This window comes from Cavia porcellus, unplaced genomic scaffold, assembly GCF_034190915.1.
Source record: "Cavia porcellus strain 051 isolate PalLab524CR breed Dunkin Hartley unplaced genomic scaffold, mCavPor4.1 scaffold_15, whole genome shotgun sequence".
Lineage (NCBI taxonomy): Eukaryota > Metazoa > Chordata > Mammalia > Rodentia > Caviidae > Cavia > Cavia porcellus.
Genome location: NW_026947498.1, coordinates 11,050,697 through 11,071,902, shown reverse-complemented (window position 1 = coordinate 11,071,902; position 21,206 = coordinate 11,050,697). Strand labels below are relative to the sequence as shown.

General features: G+C 61.2%; 1 protein-coding gene across 2 annotated transcripts in view; it reads right to left on the bottom strand.

The window, feature by feature from the left end:
- Positions 1-332: 332 nt before the first annotated feature.
- Positions 333-21,206, bottom strand: part of Col18a1 (collagen type XVIII alpha 1 chain) — a 68,795-nt gene continuing 47,921 nt past the window's right edge. For both annotated transcript variants that reach the window (XM_013145004.2, XM_013145003.3), the window contains 38 exons: positions 20,996-21,055; positions 19,843-19,999; positions 18,720-18,784; positions 18,366-18,551; positions 18,105-18,131; positions 17,513-17,575; positions 17,342-17,428; positions 17,131-17,184; positions 16,884-17,042; positions 16,128-16,190; positions 15,702-15,728; positions 15,000-15,140; positions 14,667-14,729; positions 13,603-13,629; positions 12,862-12,897; positions 12,268-12,339; positions 11,993-12,028; positions 11,665-11,754; positions 10,714-10,743; positions 10,593-10,619; positions 10,321-10,383; positions 10,008-10,082; positions 9,512-9,538; positions 9,327-9,380; positions 8,939-9,013; positions 8,331-8,399; positions 7,933-7,975; positions 7,562-7,624; positions 6,704-6,747; positions 6,504-6,629; positions 6,091-6,235; positions 5,925-5,998; positions 5,587-5,715; positions 4,817-4,849; positions 3,377-3,625; positions 2,773-2,970; positions 1,880-1,995; positions 333-1,431 (listed from right to left, as the gene is read on the bottom strand). In XM_013145004.2, the coding sequence (XP_013000458.2) occupies positions 1,221-1,431; positions 1,880-1,995; positions 2,773-2,970; positions 3,377-3,625; positions 4,817-4,849; positions 5,587-5,715; positions 5,925-5,998; positions 6,091-6,235; positions 6,504-6,629; positions 6,704-6,747; positions 7,562-7,624; positions 7,933-7,975; positions 8,331-8,399; positions 8,939-9,013; positions 9,327-9,380; positions 9,512-9,538; positions 10,008-10,082; positions 10,321-10,383; positions 10,593-10,619; positions 10,714-10,743; positions 11,665-11,754; positions 11,993-12,028; positions 12,268-12,339; positions 12,862-12,897; positions 13,603-13,629; positions 14,667-14,729; positions 15,000-15,140; positions 15,702-15,728; positions 16,128-16,190; positions 16,884-17,042; positions 17,131-17,184; positions 17,342-17,428; positions 17,513-17,575; positions 18,105-18,131; positions 18,366-18,551; positions 18,720-18,784; positions 19,843-19,999; positions 20,996-21,055 (3,264 nt within the window). In that variant the 3' untranslated portion in view covers positions 333-1,220. The remainder of the gene's footprint in view (positions 1,432-1,879; positions 1,996-2,772; positions 2,971-3,376; positions 3,626-4,816; positions 4,850-5,586; positions 5,716-5,924; positions 5,999-6,090; positions 6,236-6,503; positions 6,630-6,703; positions 6,748-7,561; positions 7,625-7,932; positions 7,976-8,330; positions 8,400-8,938; positions 9,014-9,326; positions 9,381-9,511; positions 9,539-10,007; positions 10,083-10,320; positions 10,384-10,592; positions 10,620-10,713; positions 10,744-11,664; positions 11,755-11,992; positions 12,029-12,267; positions 12,340-12,861; positions 12,898-13,602; positions 13,630-14,666; positions 14,730-14,999; positions 15,141-15,701; positions 15,729-16,127; positions 16,191-16,883; positions 17,043-17,130; positions 17,185-17,341; positions 17,429-17,512; positions 17,576-18,104; positions 18,132-18,365; positions 18,552-18,719; positions 18,785-19,842; positions 20,000-20,995; positions 21,056-21,206) is intronic.

The following is a 21,206-nucleotide window of genomic DNA, read 5'->3' as shown; positions in this document are numbered from 1 at the left end:
CCAGGCCTCAGCCACACCCTGTACCTTGGGGCACACCCTGCCTGCCAACATCTGCACCTGTATAAGGAACATCGGTACTGGCCTAGCCCCAGGCGAGGAAAGCTAGCCACCAGGGCTGCGTGCTGCCCCAGGGTACATCTGCACACCGTCACATGCAGGTGTATATGTACACTTGGACACCACACATACCTGTGTCCTGCACACTCATGAGGTCCAGCCATACGCACCCACATCTGAGCTCTCCCAACATCCACCAGGAAACCCAGGCGCAGGGGGCTTCAGAGGTTGATTCTGCCCTTCTGTGATGGGGAACGCTGCTTACCAACCAAATGTCCATGTAAAAAGTTTTTATTTGTGTCCTTTTGAAACAGTCCATACCACATAGAACCAGCCCCACTGGTTTCGCCCAGTCCTCACCACATCCCAGATCCCAAGGGTGGTAGCAGCAGCCATAGTCAGCCCAGGTGGCCACGCAGGCAGCCCCTGTGGCAGATGCTCTGGGCTTCTGGACTTGCAGGCCAAAGGCTGGGCACAGGGCACTGCCATGGCCTGACTGATCACCCACAGACCTCTCCTCACAGCGGAGTCACCTGAGATACAAGCTTGAGGAGAGGCCTGACAAGGCTAGAAGGAGAAGCAGTGGGCAAGCCACAGCAGGCCTCACCCATCCCTGGGCACAGCCTGGGCTGGGTGGGTGCTGAGGTGGAACCCTGCTCCCGTGGGCACCGGGTCTTTGCAGCAGTGGAGGCCAAGCAGGGCGGCCATGTGTGCCCAGCATTACCGGGGGCTCTGTGCAGACTGGACTTGGCCTGCAGCACCTTCTGTGGCGTCTCTGGGCAGAAAGGAACCAAGCAGGAAACCACAACTCGTGAGGGTGCCAGGCCCTTCCTTCATTGGTAGGCCCTTGAGCCAGGGCACAGGCCTGTCTCAGCCATATGTCCTGGGGTGGCCTTCTGCTGAAGTCCAGCTGTGGGCTGACATGGCCCTAGGCACAGAGGCTGCACATGTCACAGCAGGCCAGCATGGCAGGGAAAGCAGGAGCAGGGATGTACTGGCATCATGTGCTCTAAACTTTTATGAAAATACACTCTTTGGCTTCCTTTTATTTTTCGAGGATTACATGAAATGTGAACTACACAGGAAAGCATCTTGGAGGCTCTAGGCCGGTGGCTGCTCCCTGCCGGTGCTGTCCTCAGGCCACTTCTGTCCAGCACAGGGCCCTACTTGGAGGGCATCATGAAACTGTTCTCGATGCAGAGCACGATGTAGGCTTTGCGGCAGCTCGAGGCACTCTGCTCCAGCAGCCTGCCGGACAGCAGTGAAGAAGCCTGGCCTGTGGCTGCCACTGCCTCTGTCCGCCACGCCTCACAGTAGCTCTCGGTCAGCCGGCGCCCGCTGGGGTCAGAGCCGTGCCACACGTTCTTTTGGGGCCTGCACGATGGTGGCATGCTATCAGCCCATGAACCAGGGGACAGGCCCCACCTGCCTATAGCTCTCACATGGAGACCTTTCAGCAACTGCAAGTGACACTTTTCAGAAGGGGGGGGGCAGAGATGTCATCACACCAGCAGGGACAGAAATAGGGAACCGTTTTCGAGGGCAGTCTGGCCGCTCCCACCCAAGGACTCCACAGGTCCAGGGACTCCCCACATGGCTTAGGGTGGGCTGGGCTGGGGAAATCGTCACAGATGAACAGTGAGGATAGCTGCCCAACAGCATGGGCAGGAAGTGCAAGAGCACCCCAGAGCCATGCCTTCTGGCTCAGGCCTCAGTGTGGACACTTCAGGCCCACGAGTTGGAGGTGACACATGGGAAGTCAGGTCACCCCTCTGTGTGGGGCCGTCCCTGAGCTGCTGTGCTGTCCCCACTGGGCACCTACCAGGCCGGGTGTCTCAGGACATCTCTGCCATCAAAAGAGAAGATGCGGGCCCCAGGCTTCAGCTGGCCCTGGGAGCCCGAGAACAGGGCTTCCCAGCTGGGAGACAGCACCTCATCCTGCAAAGGGAAGACAGGGCTTGCACTGCCCAGACAGCTGAGTCCCATTGTCCCTGAGAGCCCCCAGTGCTGCTATGAGGGGAGGACCACTCTTCTACCCTGGTGCCAGTCCCAGCCTGGACCCCAGGTTTCTGTGTGCCCTGTTGTTGGTTCTGGGGGACACTGGAGCTGTGGTGGTTCGCCCCTGTAAACCAGCACTCAAGAGGATGGGACTGCGAGTTCCAAGCCAGGCTGAGCTACAGTTTCAGGCCAGCCTGCTGTCCACAGTGGAACTTGGTCTCAGAAAACAAAAAACCAAGGGGACCCCTTTCCCCATTAGTGGACAGGAGCCATGGATAAGGTGCATATGCCAGGTCCACTGGCCCATGGATGTTCCCTGAGCCCCGCGTGGGAGAGTCGGTCACCTGTGCAGTTGGACGTCCTTTGGAGTCCTGGCCTACCATACAACCAGAGCACAAGAGCTGCTGGGAACATTCATAACCAGTAGCAGGGCTCCCAAGGGCACTGTGAGGGGCAGGGGTCTAGGCTACACAGGGCTTGATGGGACATCCTGGGATAGCAGTGACTTCTAGCATAGGGCTTTGCCTGTCTCTCCAGGGCATGGCAGCCCACAGGCCTGACACCCTCCCAGACACTCCCAGCTCTAGTAGGCGATGGCAGCAGAACCTCGTGAGCTCTGGGCCCTGAACAAGGGACTCCCTGGAACTCACACCCATGCCCAATCCCTGATGTGTCTGAGGACACCTCCAGCACCGTGCCAATGGCCAGGCCACGCACCCTGAGGTTGACAATGGGCACGGCCCCTCGGTCCGCACGCCGTACAATGCTGTAGAGGTCCTGCAGCCGGGAGGAGAGGAAGGCTCGGAAGGTGCCGCTCAGCCCCACGGCTCGCGCCTGCTGGAAGCACTGGAAGTCGGCCCCACGGATGCCACGCATGCCACCTGGCAGTGGGCTGTTGAGTGCCACCAGGTGGAGCTGTGGGGAGAGGACATGCCCATCACATACCTTTCATAGGCAACAGCCTCCTGCTAAAGAACAGGTGCTCAAGGACCTGGTGACAGCTCCCAGGGGGCAGACGCCTCAGTGCTGCAGGCCCAGAAAGTGGCAGGCCCAGGAAGTGACCCATGTGGCCCTCTGGGTACAGCAAATCACCCACCCCCAGCTATGCTGGCCTTGCTAGCAGGACAGGCTCAAGGCTCCCAGCCCAGCGCTATCTCCTCTGTACCTCCAAGTTGTCTCAATTTGCAGATGGCCACTTGGCCACCAGAGGGCCACCCAGGCCCAGATGACACCTACCAGGGGCAGCCCTGAGCAGTCAGGGTCTTGACCTGCACGCAGCCCAGGGACCAAGGGGCAGGTCTAGCCCACCCTGGATGCTCACCACTGGCTGGAAGTCCTGGTGGGAGTGAGCTGCTGAGCCTGTTGGGCTGGTTGGCCTAAGATGTACATAGGCGCCATGGTGGTGTGGGACTCCGGGATAGGGCCGGGGGTCTGGCAGGCGTGGGGGGCTGGCCAGGATGTCATCTGCCCGCCAGGGCCGTGCGGTAGAGTAGGAGTGCTCCCGCCGTGGGTATGGACCGCCCTCATGCAACTGCACCAGTGGGGGCTGCAGGGCAGCCACCTCATTGTCCTGTGGTGGAGGACAATACCATGGACAGGAGACCTACACCATAACCCAGCTGCTGCTGCCCACTCCACCTCCCACCTCTGCTCTGCCCTGGGGCAGCCAGGCCGGGCCCTGCGTGGCAGGCAGCATTTTCCTGGGAGTGCGAAGGGAATGCACTCCCCCTCATGCTGGATTGGGGTCTCGCCCTCTGTGAGGCCACCACATCAGACCGTGGTCCTCGCAGATTGCGGTCTCTGGCCCTATGCCACCCCCTGCTTCCCTGTCCTGGCCCTGAGGGCTGCACACTGTCCTCAGCCCCCACAGCATGGACTCCGGGTTCCACCTTCAGTGTCCGGGCTCCACCCCACTGTGCCTGCTCTGGACTCCCTGCCTACCCCCGCCTCCTAGCAAATGCTTCACAGATGCACCCGCACCTCCCCACTGCCACCCCATACCACCCCCACTGGGCAGGCATCAATTGTTTCACCCCAGCCCTAGTGGGGCACGACCATTTGATGAATGAATGAACAAACCAATCAGCAAGAGACCGAGAAAACAGTCGCTCGGCCCCACGTGCAGGCAGGATACCCCAGAGTCCCCAGCATGCTGCAGAGCACAGGCCCACCGGAACTTCAGCCAGGACTCTGCTCAGGCTCAACACCCAGGAAAACCCAAGTGCCCCTACCACACAGCCCTGCCCCTAGACTTACCTGTCCACCCATCTGTTTGTCTGTCTACCTGTCAGTCAGTCTTCATCCATCTACCCATCTACCCATCCATCTACCTATCTGTCCAGCAACCTTGATCATCTATCTGTCCACCCATGCATCCACCACCTGTTTATCTACCTGTCCCCCACCCACCTTTACCTAGTCCCCTGTCCATCTATCCATCCACCCGCCACCCAGCTATGCATGCAGCTTCCTGTCTACTCTCCACCCTGTCCCTCTTTCCATTGCTGATATGTGGGCAACGGAAGCAGAGGCACAGGAGACATGGGTTTGGCCCGGGACAGCTGTCTTGTCCCAAGGAGGGTGGCGAGCAGCAGCCACTGAAGAGAAGGGATGGGGTGGGGTTGTGATGCCCAGGGGGACCCTCCAGCCCAACTGGGGAAACCCAGTGGGGACCACTGCAGTCACAGGCCCCAAGCACCAAGCCTTGTTCTGGGAGCACTGTCCCCATCTGCCGGCACCGTATGGTCCATTCCTTCCTTACCGTCTCAGGCGGGAGCGGCATCCGGGCCTCCAGCTGGAAGGAAGCAGCAGGTTACTCCAGCTGGTCTGAGGGTGGCAGTAGGCTTGGCCCCCATGTGGCACCCTGACAGAGGGCCAGGAGGGCTGGGCTCCAGTGCCAGTGTCAGGAGCACAGACGGCATGACGATAGGCCATGACGCCACGGCCTGTCTTCTGCCCTCAAGGCTATCAACGCCACCCCTCAGTGTGGAAGTCCCAGGCTATTTGGGGCACAGGGCTGGCTTTGCCAGGCCTTACATGGGCCACGCCAAGGAGACGCCTGTCCTGGCCCCATCAGAGCAGGGCGCTGGTTCCCAGAAGACGAGGGAGGTGGGCCTCGCCTTCCAGACAGGGCCTGGGTAAAGGAGCCAGGCCTGCAGGCCAAGCTTGTGGAGCACATCTGAGCAGCCTCCCTGCATCCCCCATGTTTCCAGTACATCGCTGTGAAATCGAGCTTGGCCCTCACCTCCTGGGCCTGCAGGTGAGTCCTGTCCCTCTGCAGGGTAGCCCTGGGCCTGTCCTGCAGGACGGCCTTATCTGGCCCTGGCATGGGGCCCTCTGTCTGTGCTCTGCCCTCTGAGCCACCTGCAATCCAGCTGCAGTGTTTATCAGGAGGAAAACATACTCGTGAGCCTGGAACTGCCCAAAACACAGGTGCTAACTTTTTGAGAACCCAGGAAGGAGTCGAGTGCTAGGAGACACCTGCTTCATCCTTGTGGGTGGCGAGAAGGGGCCATGGCCCCGAGAACTCACCAGGACCTTGCGGACCCCATTGCGGACGCGGACGTAGAGCTCCTCGTCCTCAGCTACGAAGATGAGCCAGCCCTCGGGCACCTCACGCACCTTCTCCAGCATGGCCTCGTAGGTGGTCCAGGCCCTCACCTGCAGGGCCAAGACTTGTGGGTCCTGTGCCAGGGACAGCAGGCAGCAGGGCCTGGGCCCAGGGTGGGTGGGGACTGTGGCCACATGGTGGGGAACCCTTCCTGAGCCCCAGCCTGCCACCCCCTGCATACCAAACCAGGACTCTCACAGCAGCAGGCCGCCCTCCTCCCCGGATCCCCCAGTCTTCCTCTGGCCACCTGGACACTTACCCCTGAAGAGGTGCCCATGGCCCCTGGGGGTCCTGGGGGCCCAGGAGGACCAGGAGGTCCAGGAATGCTGATAGCTACAGGAGAGAAACCAAGACGCCATGGGCTACGATGGCAGCCTGGGGACAAGGCTGTGCCCAGCCACCCCCACTGCCTACCCCACACTTACTCTGCCTATGTGGGCCAGGAAATGAGGGGGGCCCAGGGGGCCCAGGAGGGCCAGGGGGGCCCTGGCGCCCCTCATAGCCAATGCCAGGAGGTCCCTGAGGGCCAGGTGGGCCAGGCGGGCCCCGGATGCTCTCTCCCTTGGGACCCTAGGACGACAGCAAACCCGTCACTCCCTGACCCCTGGGGCCCTCAGGACAGCAGCTAGGACCTGGAGCCCTTGGGCAGATGGTTCAGAGCGGGGATGGTGATGGATGAGGACAGTGACAGATAGGGCCATGGCACCAGGACGACAGTATGAGACGCCAGTAGGGAGCTGTGCCCCTCAGGAGGCCATGCCAGCTCCATGGTGCCGCCACATGCCCTGCATACAGGCAAAGAACATAGGGCCTGGGTGGGCTTCCATGCCAGGCTTACCGGAATCCCAGGGTACCCTGGCGGCCCAGGGGGGCCAGGCACACTGGAGCCAAAGAAGCCGCTGCTGGCCCCAGGTGCTCCCCGCTCGCCCTTCTGTCCGGCGTCCCCACGCTCCCCTTTCTCACCCTGTGGAAGAAGGGGTCACAAGCTGGCTGTGTGCTCAGCCTCATGGGGACCCCAGCCCCAGGAACATCACCTACCTTCATTTCAGCTCCCAGGTGGAACAGGTCCAAGGGGAACTTCCCTGTGGACAGGAGCATGAGGTCAATCTGGGAACACGGGCTCAGGGGCCCGCACCCCAACACTAGGGCTCCCTGCCCCTGTGTCTCGCCCTGCTCATTCCCCATGGTCCATGTTTTCACCTTGGCTGGCTGTGTCTCATCACCAATATTTCTAAACTGCCCCTGACAAGTGAGTCTGTGTCAGTGCTGACGCTTTTTGTGGTCCCCAGACCCTTTGGGGTAGGATCTGTCACTGCAAAGCTGTCAGCCACTCCTCCCCTCCGGCCCTGCTGTCTCCAGCCCTCTTCAGAGCCCTTTCCCCTCAGTGTCAGTCCCGATGGACTATGACTTTGGGGGCGCCTTATAGTCCAGAAAACCCCAAAGAGGGACAGCCGCAGCTCTGGCTATGCCCCAAGGCTACAGCCTGCAGTTCCCTGAGGAGGCACTGAGCTGATGGCTTCAGATCCCCGGGGACATGGCACTGGTATGTCATCAGGGCCAGAGGTTACCTCGTCTACATCAGGACCCAGGCTCTGGGCTTTGCCTGCGGGCGCACAGGCTGGTGTGTTGTGGGCAAGCCAGAAGGACCCCAGAACGGTGGTCTGAGTCTCACTCCTTGGGGCTAACCTCTGGGAGGCCCCAACGTGCCAGGTGCTGCATCCTTGGAAGGCCCATGTGGCGGCCTCCGCCCGCCTCCCAACCGCGTGCTGGTAGGCTCTCTTTTCTCCACTCATGGAGGGTGAGACGTGACCACAGGCAGCAGTGCCCCAGACCTGCCCAGGCCCCGGGGTCCCTGTCCACCACGCCCCGGCCTGGGGCACATTAGGCAGTGCTCACCTGGTGGTCCAGGCTGACCAACATCTCCTTTGTCACCCTTGGGCCCAGAAGGCCCTGGCAACCCTGGGGGAACAGGGACACTGTGTCACTGCAGAGCCTGGGAAGGGATGCTCACACTGCTTGTGCATGGCGGGAAGGAGGGGAGGCACAGCACAGGGCGGGCAGAGCCTGATCTGTGGGCAGAGCAGGGCAGGACAAAGCCAAGGCAGGGCTGGAACAGGAGGCCTGGGGCAACCAGGGCAAGGTGGGCAGAGGGCATGGCCCCAGGGTGCCAGGAGTGGGGCGCTCTCTCCATGTCCCTGGGAAGGGAATCAGTCCCCATGGAGCCTCAACCCCATCCAGCCCCCTACCATCCCCATGAGAGCCCTTACCTTGTGCTCCTGGAGGTCCAGGACGACTAGACTCCACGAATGCCTGCCAGGAAAGGCCCAGATGGCCGCTGAAGGGTGGAGCCCTGGAAGCGGAGGTCAGTGCCCCACCTCCCACCCCCACCCCAGCCCTTGCCCAGAGGGGTGGATGGAATTGGAAGGGGTCCAGAGCCAGGCCTGATAACATGGGGCCCCACCCACCAGCCCCAGTCCAGACACTCAGCTGTCCCCCGTGGAGCTGACTCCAGGCCCAGCTGCCCTCCCAGGCCTTCATGGCCTTCCCATGCCCCCCAGGCCCATCCCAGGGCACCAGGCTGAGATGCAGTCAGTGAGGGAGGAAAGCAGTGGCTTCTCCAAAGGACATGGGGACAGTGACACTGTGCAGTGCCACGGTGACGTACGTTGCTATCATAGACAGGCGTCCCAGGGGGTCCGGGGGGGCCAGGAGGTCCTGGGGGGCCAGGCATGCCCTGTGGTGACAGAGAGCTCTGGTCAGGCTGGGTCCCAGCCAGGCCAATGACCACAGGAAGTCAGAAGCACATTATGCTGATCACAGGCACCCAAGACCAGCACAGTCCTCCACACATCCCTCCGGGGAGCAGCGGGGCCACTCCGGCTGTGACCACCAGCCTCAGAGGGGCACCAGGGAGCGGAGAGAGGCATCAGTGAGTAGAGAGAGGCATCCATGCTGGCTGGAGTATGCTATCTGGGTGCCCTCGTGGGAAGCCACATGGGCTCCTGTGCCTGTGGGCTTTGGGTACAGGTGTGCACCTGCAGCAGAGTGTACACACAGGAGTGTGCATGTAGCAGTACATTGTGTCCACATGCAGGAACACCTATGAGTATACGTGTGTGTGTGTGTGTGTGTGTGTGTGTATACACATCTGTGTGTGCCCTGCATGGTACATTCACAGCGCTGGCTCCTCTGCAGCACCAGGCAGGTGAGTGGGGTTACGGGTCACAGCCAGGCTGCCCTGTCCTGGTACCCTGTCCACCTCGCAGGACTCACCCTCATGCCAAATCCGAGGGTGGCGTCTCCAGGCTCCCCCTTCTCACCCTTCAGCCCATTCATTCCAGGGCGACCCTGGGCAGAGCACAAGGAGCTGTGGGTTCCCCTTAGTCCAGGCAGGGCTACCCCAGGCTGCAGTTCAGCCTGCCCTCAGGGACCCCCACCCTCCTCCCTTGCTTTTCTAGAGGACTCCAGGGAGGGGTGCCAGGCCCAGTGGGACTCAGTCCAGTCCCACATCCCCCAGACCCCCTTGGCCACATGGCACAACAACTGTGCTCAGGGAAGGAGGGGGGAGGGATGCTGACACCCCTTGTGGCCCTGGCCCCTGCCCTGCCAGGCCCAGCCTGCTGCCCCTGGCACGGTGCCTGAGCAGAGGCCTGGTGCTCACCGGCCGTCCAGGAAAGCCGATTTCTCCCTTGTGCCCAGGCCGTCCATATGGTCCCTGTGGGGAGGAAGGGGAGCTGAGGGGCATCACGGGGCAGGAAGGCAAGTGGGGGACCCTCCTGCCACTCTGTGCCTCAGGTGAGGCAGGTCCCTGGGTAACCCAGCCCAGAGCACAGGGATCTGACTCACCGGGGGTCCACGGAAGCCAGGCTCACCCTGCACAGAAATCAGAACACATTAAGACGACCATCTTGAGGTCACGCCCAGGGCCTAACCACACGGGCTGGGCCCTATGCATCGTTCCACTGGGTACCCAGCCTAAGTCAGTTGTGAAGCTAGAGTCAGAGAGGACGTGGAGCCATCTCCAGGCTTTGAACCTCTCTGCCCACTTCCCAAATCCTGGATCTCTGAGCTCCCCAGAATCTGGGCTCCTGCCAGTGCCCCTACCTGTGCCCTCTCAGAGGAGGGCAGGGGGCCCTGTGGAAGCCACAGCTGCAGCAAGGAAGGCAGCGGAGGGCTGAGCAGGGCCACTACATCCCCTGCTTCCCTGCAGGGGGTGCCACCAACAGGAATGGGGACCTCAGGCAGCCCCAGGGGCCCAGGCACCCAGGCAGGGAGGTCTCAGAGGCCAAGAGGGAGAGGCTGTGTGACACCCTGAAGGCCTGAGTGACACCCTGAAGCTCACCTTGGCTCCCTTCTGCACAGGACCCAGGGCTCTGCTGTCAGGGCCAAAGATGCCACCTGGCTCCCCTTTCTCACCCTAGAACAGAGGATCAGTGGCTGTCAGGACCTCCTGTGGGCACTGGTGACCAGAAAGGACACAGCAAGACACAGGCAGTCGGCCACACATGGTCAGGGTTTGTGGGGGCCATGCCTGCCCCACAGCTGCCACCTGGCCACACAGGGCCCGTTCCTTGGGTCACAAATGGGGCACGGCCACTGCAAGTCCTCTGGTCCCTGGCCCCTGTGAGCCCAGCAAGCAGCACCCCAGCCCTCACCTTGGGTCCCGGGGAGCCCTGTGCGCCTTTGGAGCCCTCGTCGCCCTTTGGCCCAGCAGGTCCCTGGGGTGGAGACCAGGCAGGAGTGAGAGGCCATGACACATGTCCCTGCCCAGTGACTACCCCATCCAGTCTGCCTGGTTCACTCCCTGGTCCTGGGCTGGCCCCAGGGTCCTGACCGAGCCCCTCATCCTGCCATAGTCATGGTGTCCTAAGGACAGGACTATCCCATCTAAGACCCCATGGCCGAGGGCAAAGGCATGCCTACTTACAGGGAAGCCTGCAAAGCCCGGCCTGCCCTATAGGAAGAAGCACAGCGTCAGCTCTGGACAGGGACAGGGATAGGATGGAATGGGGTATCCTGACCCAGCCACCCCCAGCAGCTGCACCTACCTCAGGACCTGGCACACTGGCCAGTGCTCGCTGTGCCACCAGGGGAAAGCAAGAGAGAAAGAAGACACTGCCAATCAGCCCTCCTGTGTGGCTATATCTGTCCCCAGGCCTCCCGAGCTTGGACCAAGACCCCGCAGGGGACAGTGTGGCCACTCTGGGAGTCCCAGCTCCCAGCCTGGGGTGGATGTCACTCCTGTCCCAGACCGAGGGTGGTGTCTTCCAGTCTACCTCGAGCCTGCTGGATGCGCAGCTCCTGAAGAGGCACCCCCAGCTGGGCTGTCCCGAGGGCCAGGCCCGGCCTCCACTAGGGCTGCAGGTTCCTTCTAGCTGCATCTGTGGTCCCGGCATGGAGCCCAGGGCCCTTGTGCTGCACCAGCCTATCTCTTTATAGCTTCTGAAGCAGGGACCAGTAAGTTTTTAAACTGTACATGCCGGGCCCCAACTTGTAACGCCCCTGCCTCAGCCTGCCAGAGTACTGAGATCTGAGGTAGGCACCACTGTGCCCAGCTTCTCCTGCCACCTTTTCAGGCCCTTTTACCTCTAGGCATGGCACCCTGGCCAGGCATGCTTCAGGCTGTTCATGCCTTTCTTCCCAACCCGTTCCAGGACTACTGTGCTCCGCATCTCAAAGACAAGCATACCAGGCACTGAGATGGTGGCCACACAGCAGGCAGTGCCAGGATGGCGTCCAAGCTGGCACCCAGGCCTACCCAGAGCCAACCGCAGGCAGCAGGGATCTGAGTTGCTGGCCCAAGGCTCAGCATCCAACCTCAGGGCTTTGGTCCCATGATGGCAGCCCTTGCCTACAGAACCCATCTGTTCACAGGTAGGCCAGGACTACACTACGGCAGGGGGTGAGTGGGATGCACAGAGCCTCTGAGAGCTATACAGGCCTGGGACACACCCTCAGGGACTGGCTCAGGCCACCAGTGCCCCCACTTGTGTCCTTACGTCCTGTTCCGACACATAGACCACGGGGCCCGGGGGTCCTGGGGGCCCGGGGAGGCCAGGCTGGCCCACGCCGTCCTTCCCTGGGTCACCCTGGAAGAGGAAGCTGTGTGTCCACTCTGAGGCCGCTCAGGCCTGGTACCAGTGCCCCTGGCCTAGGGTGGGGCTCCCAGAGCCAGGGTGCTGAGATGGCCCTGGAGCCCCAAGAACTACCCTGCCCAAGCCTGAGGCCTTATGGGGCTTTGTGTGCACCCAAGTACAGGGTGCCTCAGCCCCACCCCATGGGCCAGGGACCCCCCCCCCAGCCGCACCCTACCCCTGGGACACTCACTTTTTCTCCCGGACTCCCTTTCTCTCCTTTGGGTCCCTGCAGTGGCAGAAGGAAATGTCTTGTTGTATACAGAAATGGAGCCTCAGGCAGAGAGGCCTTCAGGCCTTGGGCCCAAAAGGCCGAGTCCCTGGACCGCAGTGTACCCTCAACTCCCGGACTAAGACACTGACAAGGAACTCAGGCTCCAGGGAACCCCAGCGTTGTCCCAGGGCCAGCTCTTAGCCAGTTCTGCCTGGATCCTCTTGGCCTACCCCACGCCAGTTATGGTTACTCACCATGGGCCCAGCTGGGCCTTCACTGCCTGGGAGGCCAGGGAACCCGCGGGTGCCATCTGCTCCAACTTCCCCCTGGGCAGACAGTGGGACAGAGGGTCTGTGTGTCACCATGAGACCAAGAGTATAGAGACCCCCAGAGAAAGCCCCACAGCCCTTGGGTGGGATGCTAGCCACCACTCAGGCGGTGGTTTTGCCTTCACCCGAAGGGTGAAGACTCCCCGAAGGGGAGACTTGGGTAGCAGAGCTGGAGGAAGCCTGGCCAAGAGGGCTTGCTGGTGCTCATGCTGCAGTCAGATACTGATCCATTCCCTTCAGGTTAAAATCCCAGGTCCCTGGGGACACCTTGTGGTGCTCTGTGGGGCAGGGACTGCTGTCACTAAAAGGAGCTCAAGTTAAATGACAGAATCATGGCAGACGACAGACGGCCAGGAGAGGTGGGAGATAGAACTGGGCTGGCAGAGGTCCACCATGTCCCTCACCCCACGCCCAGCATCCTTACTGACCAAAGTACAGAGGGTCAGGCTTTGGGGTCCCTCCTGGGGGCCCTCCCACCCTCAGCTGACTCAGTTTCCCTGACCCAAGGAGGGGACTCACTTTGTCTCCAGGAGGCCCAGGCACACCAGGATCTCCCTGCGTGGACAGAGGGCTGTGAGTGTGTGGCAGGGCCAACTACCCCCACTCTTTCACATAGGATGCGGGGTGTGTCACCCAGGTACCCCAAGCTCAGGCTGATCCCCAGCCCAGGGCTGACAAGGTCTCAACATGGGCAGCTGAGCAGGGTACCACCTCCCCAGAAGCACAGAGCCTGCTACTCTGGACAACACACTGGACCATGGCAACTTTGCCTGAGGCCCCACACAGGAAGGGCACAGCACAGCCCAGACACACGATCTCCTGCATCCCCAGTGCAAAGCAGAGTGTCCGGGAGCAGGCGGGGCAGTGGGGCTGGTGGGTGGTGACCCCCCCAGGTGCTCTGTATGCCCTGGCCCAGCTCACACAGAGAGGGGGCCACTGCCCAGAGCCCAGTCAGAGGATCCAGGACAAAGGTCTGGGTCCCCCAGAGCCTGCAGCTGCTGAGCCTGAGCCTGGGCTGGAGTGGGCTTCAAGGTCCCTGCTGAGGCCCCCTTTCCACAGGTGCCTAGACCAGAAACCCGGTCTCACAGCCTTGGAAAGGAGTGGAATCAGCAGCTGCCCTAAGCTTTCTATTGTTTACTAATCTCCTACCACAATTCCCACTTCTCCTGAACAGAGACCCCAGGCTGCCTGGGCAGCACCCCCATGGCAGAGCAGCTGGACTCCTCCACCCCACAACACAGGCTGTGCCCACTCACTGACCTTGAGTCCTGGAAGGCCAGGTGGTCCCTGTGGACAGAAGATACCCAGGGTCAGGGTCCCCTCCCCGCAGTTCCCTCCCAGAGCCCATTCCACCCCCTCCCAACATCACAATGGACCTAAAAAGCAGTAGGTGTGGACTTTGCAAAGGTGCGACCCCTAGATCCCACAGAAGGGACAGATTTGGGCATCCCTGGAGAGACTGCAGTGACCAAGGGCTCCCCTGCCACACAGGGCTGGAGTAAACCCGTGTCCTGCTTTACTAAGACACAGTGCCCTACATGACTTCAAGTAGCCGGATGCTCATGGGCCTCACTGGGGCACTGAACCACCAAGAGCCACACACAGCATCCTGGATTCCCAGGGTGGCTAGCTCCTGCAGGCTTCCAGGAAGAATTTTAAATGTCTGAAAGAAAATGCTATAGTGCCTTGATCCCTTGGTGCCATGGTGAGGCCATCCTAGCTCGCCACCAACCTGTTTCCACCCAATTAACAGCCCTTGCTCATTTAGCTCAGAACAAACAATCTGGCCCGTCCTCACAGCCACAGGCCAAGTGCTGGGACCAAGCACACACCAGACCTAGGTCAGCACATGTCCTGGAAAGGGCAGTGCTCAGAGCTCCAAGGGGGCTGGTGCCAGGGGAGGTGAGTGCTGGCGAGGCCCAGTAGGGGAGTGGGGGAGGCCCGGAGCATCTGCACACTCCTAGACCATGGCCAGGATGCTGTGGAATTGGATTCCTTCTTACCCATCTGACCCTGAGCAGTGCATAGGCCTAGGCAGAGCCTGGACAAAAGGCCTACTCCTAACTCAGAATCTGCTCAGGCTGAATCTCAACTACCTCCCCAGATCACAGCAGCCACAGGGAGACTTCCACATCCTGCTCTCTGGAAAGACCCATCCTGCAGGCCCTGTGCCCTAGGTCTACTGACCCTGAGTCGCTAGTGCAGTGCCTGCCTGGAGACCAGGCCCAACCCAGCTGGTGTCCACCCAGGACACAGGGCTCTTGCTCTCAGCCCTCGAGCAGCTGTCCTCTCTGGTCCTCCCCTCCGGGGGGGGGGGGCGATACCTGGAGCTCTGCGGAGCCTCGGGCTGTTGACCAGAAGGGGGCTCCAGAGCCTTCCATGTCATCCTGCAGAGACAGGGACACTAGTCTCTGTTCCTTCCTAAAGAAGGCAGAGGGTTCACAGGACTGGGTGGTGAGAGATATGTTTGTGTAGTCCACAAAGACCCTGGCAGCACCTGGGCTGGCCTAGCCACCTAGGGTCAGATCTGGGGTCCCACGGGAGACAAGAAAAGCCCATGCCAAGGGGTGGCACCCACTGCTCCTGACCCAGAGCTGCTGAGGGAGGAGCTGTGGTACAGGCCAGGGTTCTCAGGGGCCAGAGGTGCTGCCACTCACAAATCCCGCAGCGAATCCTTGTCCAGGGGGCCCGGGAGGTCCTGGGGGTCCTGGGGGTCCTGGGGGTCCAGCGGGCCCAGGGGCTCCTGTAAAGCCATTCTCCCCGGGAGCACCCACAGGGCCTGGGTCTCCCTTGCTGCCCTGCAGGGTGGAGAGGCAAAGTCACTGCCTTGGCCCTGGACTTCAGCTAAAGCCGGGCTGCAGCACCTTTTGAGGGAAGTCATCAGTGAGGGTCCTCATTCAGGCTTGTCCTTCACAAGGTCCGACCCCCATGGGGTCCAGGAGAAGCTGGGCTGGTGTTGTCCCCAAGGCCTATGGTGGGCTGGGGCCTGATCCTGGGAGAGCCTGGACTGTGGGCAGCTCAGGGCTCCCTGCTAGGTAGAGGGTCTGGGGTCACCAGGCGGTGGCCAGGCCCTGCGTGCCTGCAGGCTGCCACCTGGGACCCACAGGGGTGGGGACAGTGCCACTCACGGGCAGCGAGCTCCCTTGCAATCTTGCCAGATCCAGGTGCCTCACACTTCCTCTCAATAACTGCTCAGCACTCAGAAAAAATGCAATTGCCCAGGACAAACGCCAACCCCAGCCAGGCAGGATGGGCAGGGCGGGGCTGTGGTCAGCACCAGGCATGGCAGCTTATTGATGCACCCTGGCCCTGCGGGGCGCTTCCACCCATACAAAGCTCAGGAGGATATGGGTTTGTACCTTGGGTCCAGGGGCTCCTGCGTTGCCCTGTGGTAAAGGCATCAGTGACATCAGACAGACAGAAAAACAAGAGGAGTAAGCAGAGCCCTATCCTGGCTTCCCCTGACCCTGACACCGTGGGTGTTTGTGCTACGTCCTTCCCTGGAGGAGCAGGTGGGGGACCGCCCCCCAGTGCCCACACCCAGCCTCCCAGAGTGGGGAGCATTCGGGGCAGGCAGCCGCGGGAGTTAGCCAAGACTGGGTGATGTGAGGGACCGCTCTCTGCAGGGCTTCCTGAGGCAAGCAGCCAAGCGACTCCAGACGGGCAGAGGCCACGCCCTCCGAGGAGCCCTCTCCACTGCCTGCGGCGCTGCCCAGAGAGTCTGCCCGGCCTCTGGGCATGCCGTGTGCCCGGGTCAGGCAGCTCTGACAATGGGAAGGACTTACAAGGGTTCCTTTCTCGCCCGCTCTTCCTGGAGGACCCTCTCTTCCAGGAGGGCCTGGGGGTCCCTGAGGGAGAAGAACAGAGTGAGGATCTGAATACCAGGGGCCACAGGAAAACTCTTGGGTAGGACTGTAGCTAGGACTCAGGAAGCCCTGAGGTCAGGGCGCAGGACATCCCCACAGCCGGGACCCTGGAAGCCCCCCAAGGTCAGGGCACAGGATGTCCCCATAGCCAGGACCCTGGAAGCCCCAAGGTCAGGACGTCCTGACAGGGACTCAGCCACAGCACTGAGAGATGGGCCCTGTCTCCAAGTGTCCAATCAATTAGGAAGACACAAACTTCCAGCAGTCCTGTGAGCGGTGGTGGCCACACAGGCTCAGGCAGGGGACCCTCAGCTTCCAGGAGGCGCCTGGAGCAGTGCATGACGCAGTCTCTGATCCAGAGGTCCCACCTGGAAGCTGTGCCGAACAGACAGCCATGGGGGGTGGGAGGGGTCCCCGGTCCCCTACAGCACTGATGGGGGGGTACCCCATGTGGACAGCTACTCAGAGCCCCTTGACCACAGGGAATGAGAACCGAGCTGTGCAGACCCCAGCTCTCCCACCCCGCCCATGGGGACTACAGTGACGTCCACACCCCAGCACCATGAGGCAGCCCAGAAATGGGGGGCAGCCTTCCCTGAAGAAGGGGTGAGGGGCCAGAACTGGGCCTGCCAAATATCACCCCCCACTCCCAGCCGATAGCATAGCAGGATGTACCGGAGATCCAGGAAATCCTGGGGCGCCGTCCCTCCCAGACACACCCGGGAGGCCTGGGGGTCCTGGGACGTGGGAGCCATTCACCCCAAAGCGGCCAGGTTCACCAGGCAGGCCTGGGACTCCAGGGGGGCCCGGGGGACCTGGGAAGCCTCGTGGGCCCTGCAGAGACACACAGTGATGTCACAGCCCACACAGGGTGATCACATCCCTGCAGACCCCAGCCTGAGATGGGGCTGTGGCCACTCACCCTGAGGGTCTCCAGGTCACCACTGAAGCCAGATCCCTCCATGTCGACAAAGGTCTGAGGAAGCCGAGAGGCTGTCACCAGGCTGCCCTACCCACTGTCCCCTACCCACTGACTGCCCCTGGGGCAGATGCTCACAATGCAGGAGCCACTCCTCCCAGGCCACCATCCCTTAGGACCTCGGTGCCCACGTGCAGAAGGCTGGGGGACTCACCAGCTTGTCATGCCTGAAGGATGGTCCTGGGGGCCCTGGAGGACCTTGGGGCCCTGGGGGTCCTCTTGGTCCAACCCCTGGATCTCCCTGGGACATGGAGAAGCCCATCATAGAAGCCCACAGGACCCTGGGTCAGCTGCACAGGAGGACACTCAGCCCAAGGACACTCACCTTCTCTCCCTTAGGGCCCACATCCCCTGGGGTCCCTGGGAAGCCCTGTGGCCCAGCATCCCCCTGGAAGACAAAGACAGCTGGTGTGGAGGATGGTGCCATCCACAGGGCTTCATACCCTGATTCTCCTCAGAGCGGGAGGAAGGAGCCAAGCCCTGAGGCCACAGAGCCTGGAGAGGACCAGAGTGAGGGCCAGGGCAGACACCCTGGACACCAGTGACCCTGAGCATAATGATGGTACCTGACCTATGATATGCATCTGCCTGTGTGTGACACACCCTGTGGTCCTGGCTGCTCTGAGCCACCCCAGACCCAGCGTACCCCAGCCTTCGCGGCCTCGCCTCCGCCTCCGTCTTTCCTTCTTTCCTTTTGCTGTTCATCCCCCCAGCGCCTGGGAGGTGCACAGGCCTCTGCCCTCATCCTGGCTTCCTGGTACTGAGTCTGGACACCTGGCACATCCAGTCTATGTGTTTTTCCGGCACAGTGCCTGCCCTGGGCACTGTGTGGCTGTGACCTTGTGGTGTACCTGGCTCAGGAGGCCTCAGGCCTCGCACGAAGACCACACATCTGACAGTAAAAAAATCGAACTTACTGGTCTTCCGTCCTCACCGGGATCACCCTGGAACATGCCAGAAAAGAAGCTATTTGTTAAAGACTGGATCACCTGACCCTTGACCCCATGTGCAAACTGCATCCTCAGGGACCCCTTCCACACACACTCCTGGCTGTCATCGGGGCATTGGCTCCAGTCTCCCAGCAGGAGATCACCCTGGGTCTCTGACTCCCCAGGCCTCTCAGCGACCATGCCCATCCCATCCCCCAGACAGGACCATGCCCAGGGGACAGGGCTCACCGGCTCGCCGTCCCTTCCTGGGGCGCCGTCCTTCCCTGGAGGACCAGGGTGTCCTGGGGGGCCCTGAGGCCCAGGGACAGAGTGTGTGTCGGGGCTGTGCATCCCAGGGCCTACAGGGCCCTGGGGACCGACCGGGCCAGGTGGACCCTGAGCTCCTGGCTCCCCCTTCTGCCCCTTCAGGCCTCCCTAGGGATAAAGAGGACAGGAAGGCATGTGCTGTAGTGACTGCCCATGTCCTCCTGGTGCTGCGATGCCCAGGTCCTCAGTAGGACCCTGGGTCACAGACAGGATGTGCAGGGCAGACAGTGGGGAGACCTGCAGGGCTCTGTTGGGTGACAGTGGGAGGGGCCTCACCGTCTCCAGGCTGCTGCCTGGGCTCAGAGCACGCTTGTCCCACTCGTTACCCGGAAGGGTCTTCCCTAGGGAAGAGAGGTGGCTGCCATCAGAACCCTTGGCCCTGGCCTCTGCTGTCTCCCAAGGTGAATGGCTGGTGTCCCAGGGCTGGGGGACAGAGGAAGGACACACAACCAGCCACCAGAAGAGAACCAGAGCCAACACAAAGCCCCAGGGCCATCCCAAACCCATGGTACACATGGTACAGACCTTCCAGAACATTCCTCCAGGTACATTTTAATAAGAGACCTCCGCCTTGTTACTACCTCCCAACACTCAGTTGCAAAGAGTGAAAAACAACGGAAAGGAACACAGCCACCTTCGCCAAGCTGGTGGCATCCCACACACCTCTTCCCTCTCCCTTCCTGATACACACTTGCACGTATGCACACACATACACATACAGAGACACAGGTGCACATACAGACATAAACACAGACAAACAGACCTGCCTCTCATCCCTTCCCTGCAAAGAGCCCGTCATGGCCAGGGCCTCACAGAATAGGCCACAAGAACATAGCTGGCCTGGGCCTGACACAGGCCTGTGTCCCACCTTGGCAGAGCTCAGGGATCAGGGCCCCACCCCCTGCAAGGCGCTGCCATGTAGGGGGAGTAGATGTGGCTCCCCTCAGCCTCCTGCCTGGAGAAAACCTGGGTGACACCATGTCGGACGTCATTCCTGGGACCACAGCCCTCAGCCAAGCACATGTGAGGATTGGCCAGCCCCAAAGGCGGCCACTGGCAGAGAGGCATGAGCTGCCTTCCGGGACACTCATGGGTCCTCGTGGCTCTGGACACTCAGGCCTGTCTCCTGGAGAATCGAGGGCTGTGTCCACTCCACAACCTCTGGGCCCAGCACTCTCCTAGTTAGCTCTGGGCAGCACTCTCCACCACTTACCCACTCACATACACACACGTGCACCACACACATGTATCATACCTGCATCTCACATAGCTCACACACATCACCCACCAGACACACACACCACACACACACCACATCTATCACACAGAAGTAATACACACCACACATGCATCACACACTACTCACACCACACGCTGCATACGTGGATCGCACACCCACCAGGAAGAGCTTCATGCTCTGATGGAGCCACCGTGCTTGGCACCTCGAGCTCCTCTGTCCTGGCATCTTCCTTGCCATCTTCCTTGCCACTGCCCCTGGCCAGGGGAGGAGTCGTCACGGGGGGTGGTGGGGGCAGGCTGGGTGTCTGCGTCACCACCTGCAGGAGGGATGGGAATGCACTGCTCAGCACAGTGGGATGGCAGTGTCTGTAAAGTGCCACGTTTACACAGGTTTTAAGCAAGATAAGTAGCTGCTTGAAGTTCCAGCCCTCTACTGAGCCCTTTGTTCAGGTTTTCTCTGGGTGTGGATGGCACTGCAAACCCAGCAGGTCCCCATCCCCTTCAGGGGCCCACACAGGTGGCTTCCATGGTTGGGGCGCTGGAGGCTGAGAGCTGGCATCACAAACACCTAAGAAACAGCTGTGTCCCCAGAGAGGGTGTGACTGGGACACCCAGCCTGCAGCCCCAGCACATTCAGCGTGGGTTTTCTGGTTCCCTAGGAACAGAGGAAGCCAGCTGCTCTGCAGACTCAGCCGTGGTGGCCAGGAACTTCCCCAGACACTTCTGTGACTTGGGGTCCTGGTGACATTCTCTTTTAGGTGATGACCGGGTCGAGGGGGACCGAGCAGTGGTTGAGGCCTGGCTGAGAGAGCCCATGGTCACCACTCCCTCACACTCTAGACATCCTGGTGAGTGTGGAGACCTGAAGTCACAGCCTGCAGCCTTCATGTGTTTCCTTCGCAACACATGCCCAGGGCCCAGGGCCCGGTGTAGGGATGGTGGTGACGGGGCAGGCACCCGAGCTCCAGGTCTGCACAGAGGCTGCCCGGGTGGTGTTGGTGCCATCTGTGGCATCAGAGTGCCAAGCCCACTCATCCCCCATGGGTACCCATGCGCTTGTGGGCAAGTGAAGGCCAAAGCCACCCCAAAGACCAAAGTGACATTGGAACCAGGACCCACTGGGGTGTTCACCCTTCCCCAGCCAAGCAGGAGCCAGAGGAAGGAGTTCACTGGAACTCAAGGTACACCGCCAGGCACCCCAGGCGCCATTCCCAGTGGGGAACCCATCTTCACGGCACACAGGGGCCCTGAGAAGTCACACATGTGTGCGCACACCCAAACCCACTGTGGGGCCCTGGCCCACTGCCACTCACCACGTCCTCCCTGTGAAGTTCTTGGTGCTCCTCTAGGCCACTGCCCAAGTCACCAGATGCCTGCAGGATGAGGGACAGAAGGACATAAGCAAAGTCATGACCCCATGAGGGCCTGAAAGAGCCTCATACTATGTCTGACATGTGTCATCAGCTGGACAGACACCCCAGGACTCAGATCTGCAAGTGCCCGGGCCTCCCGGACACAGTCCTA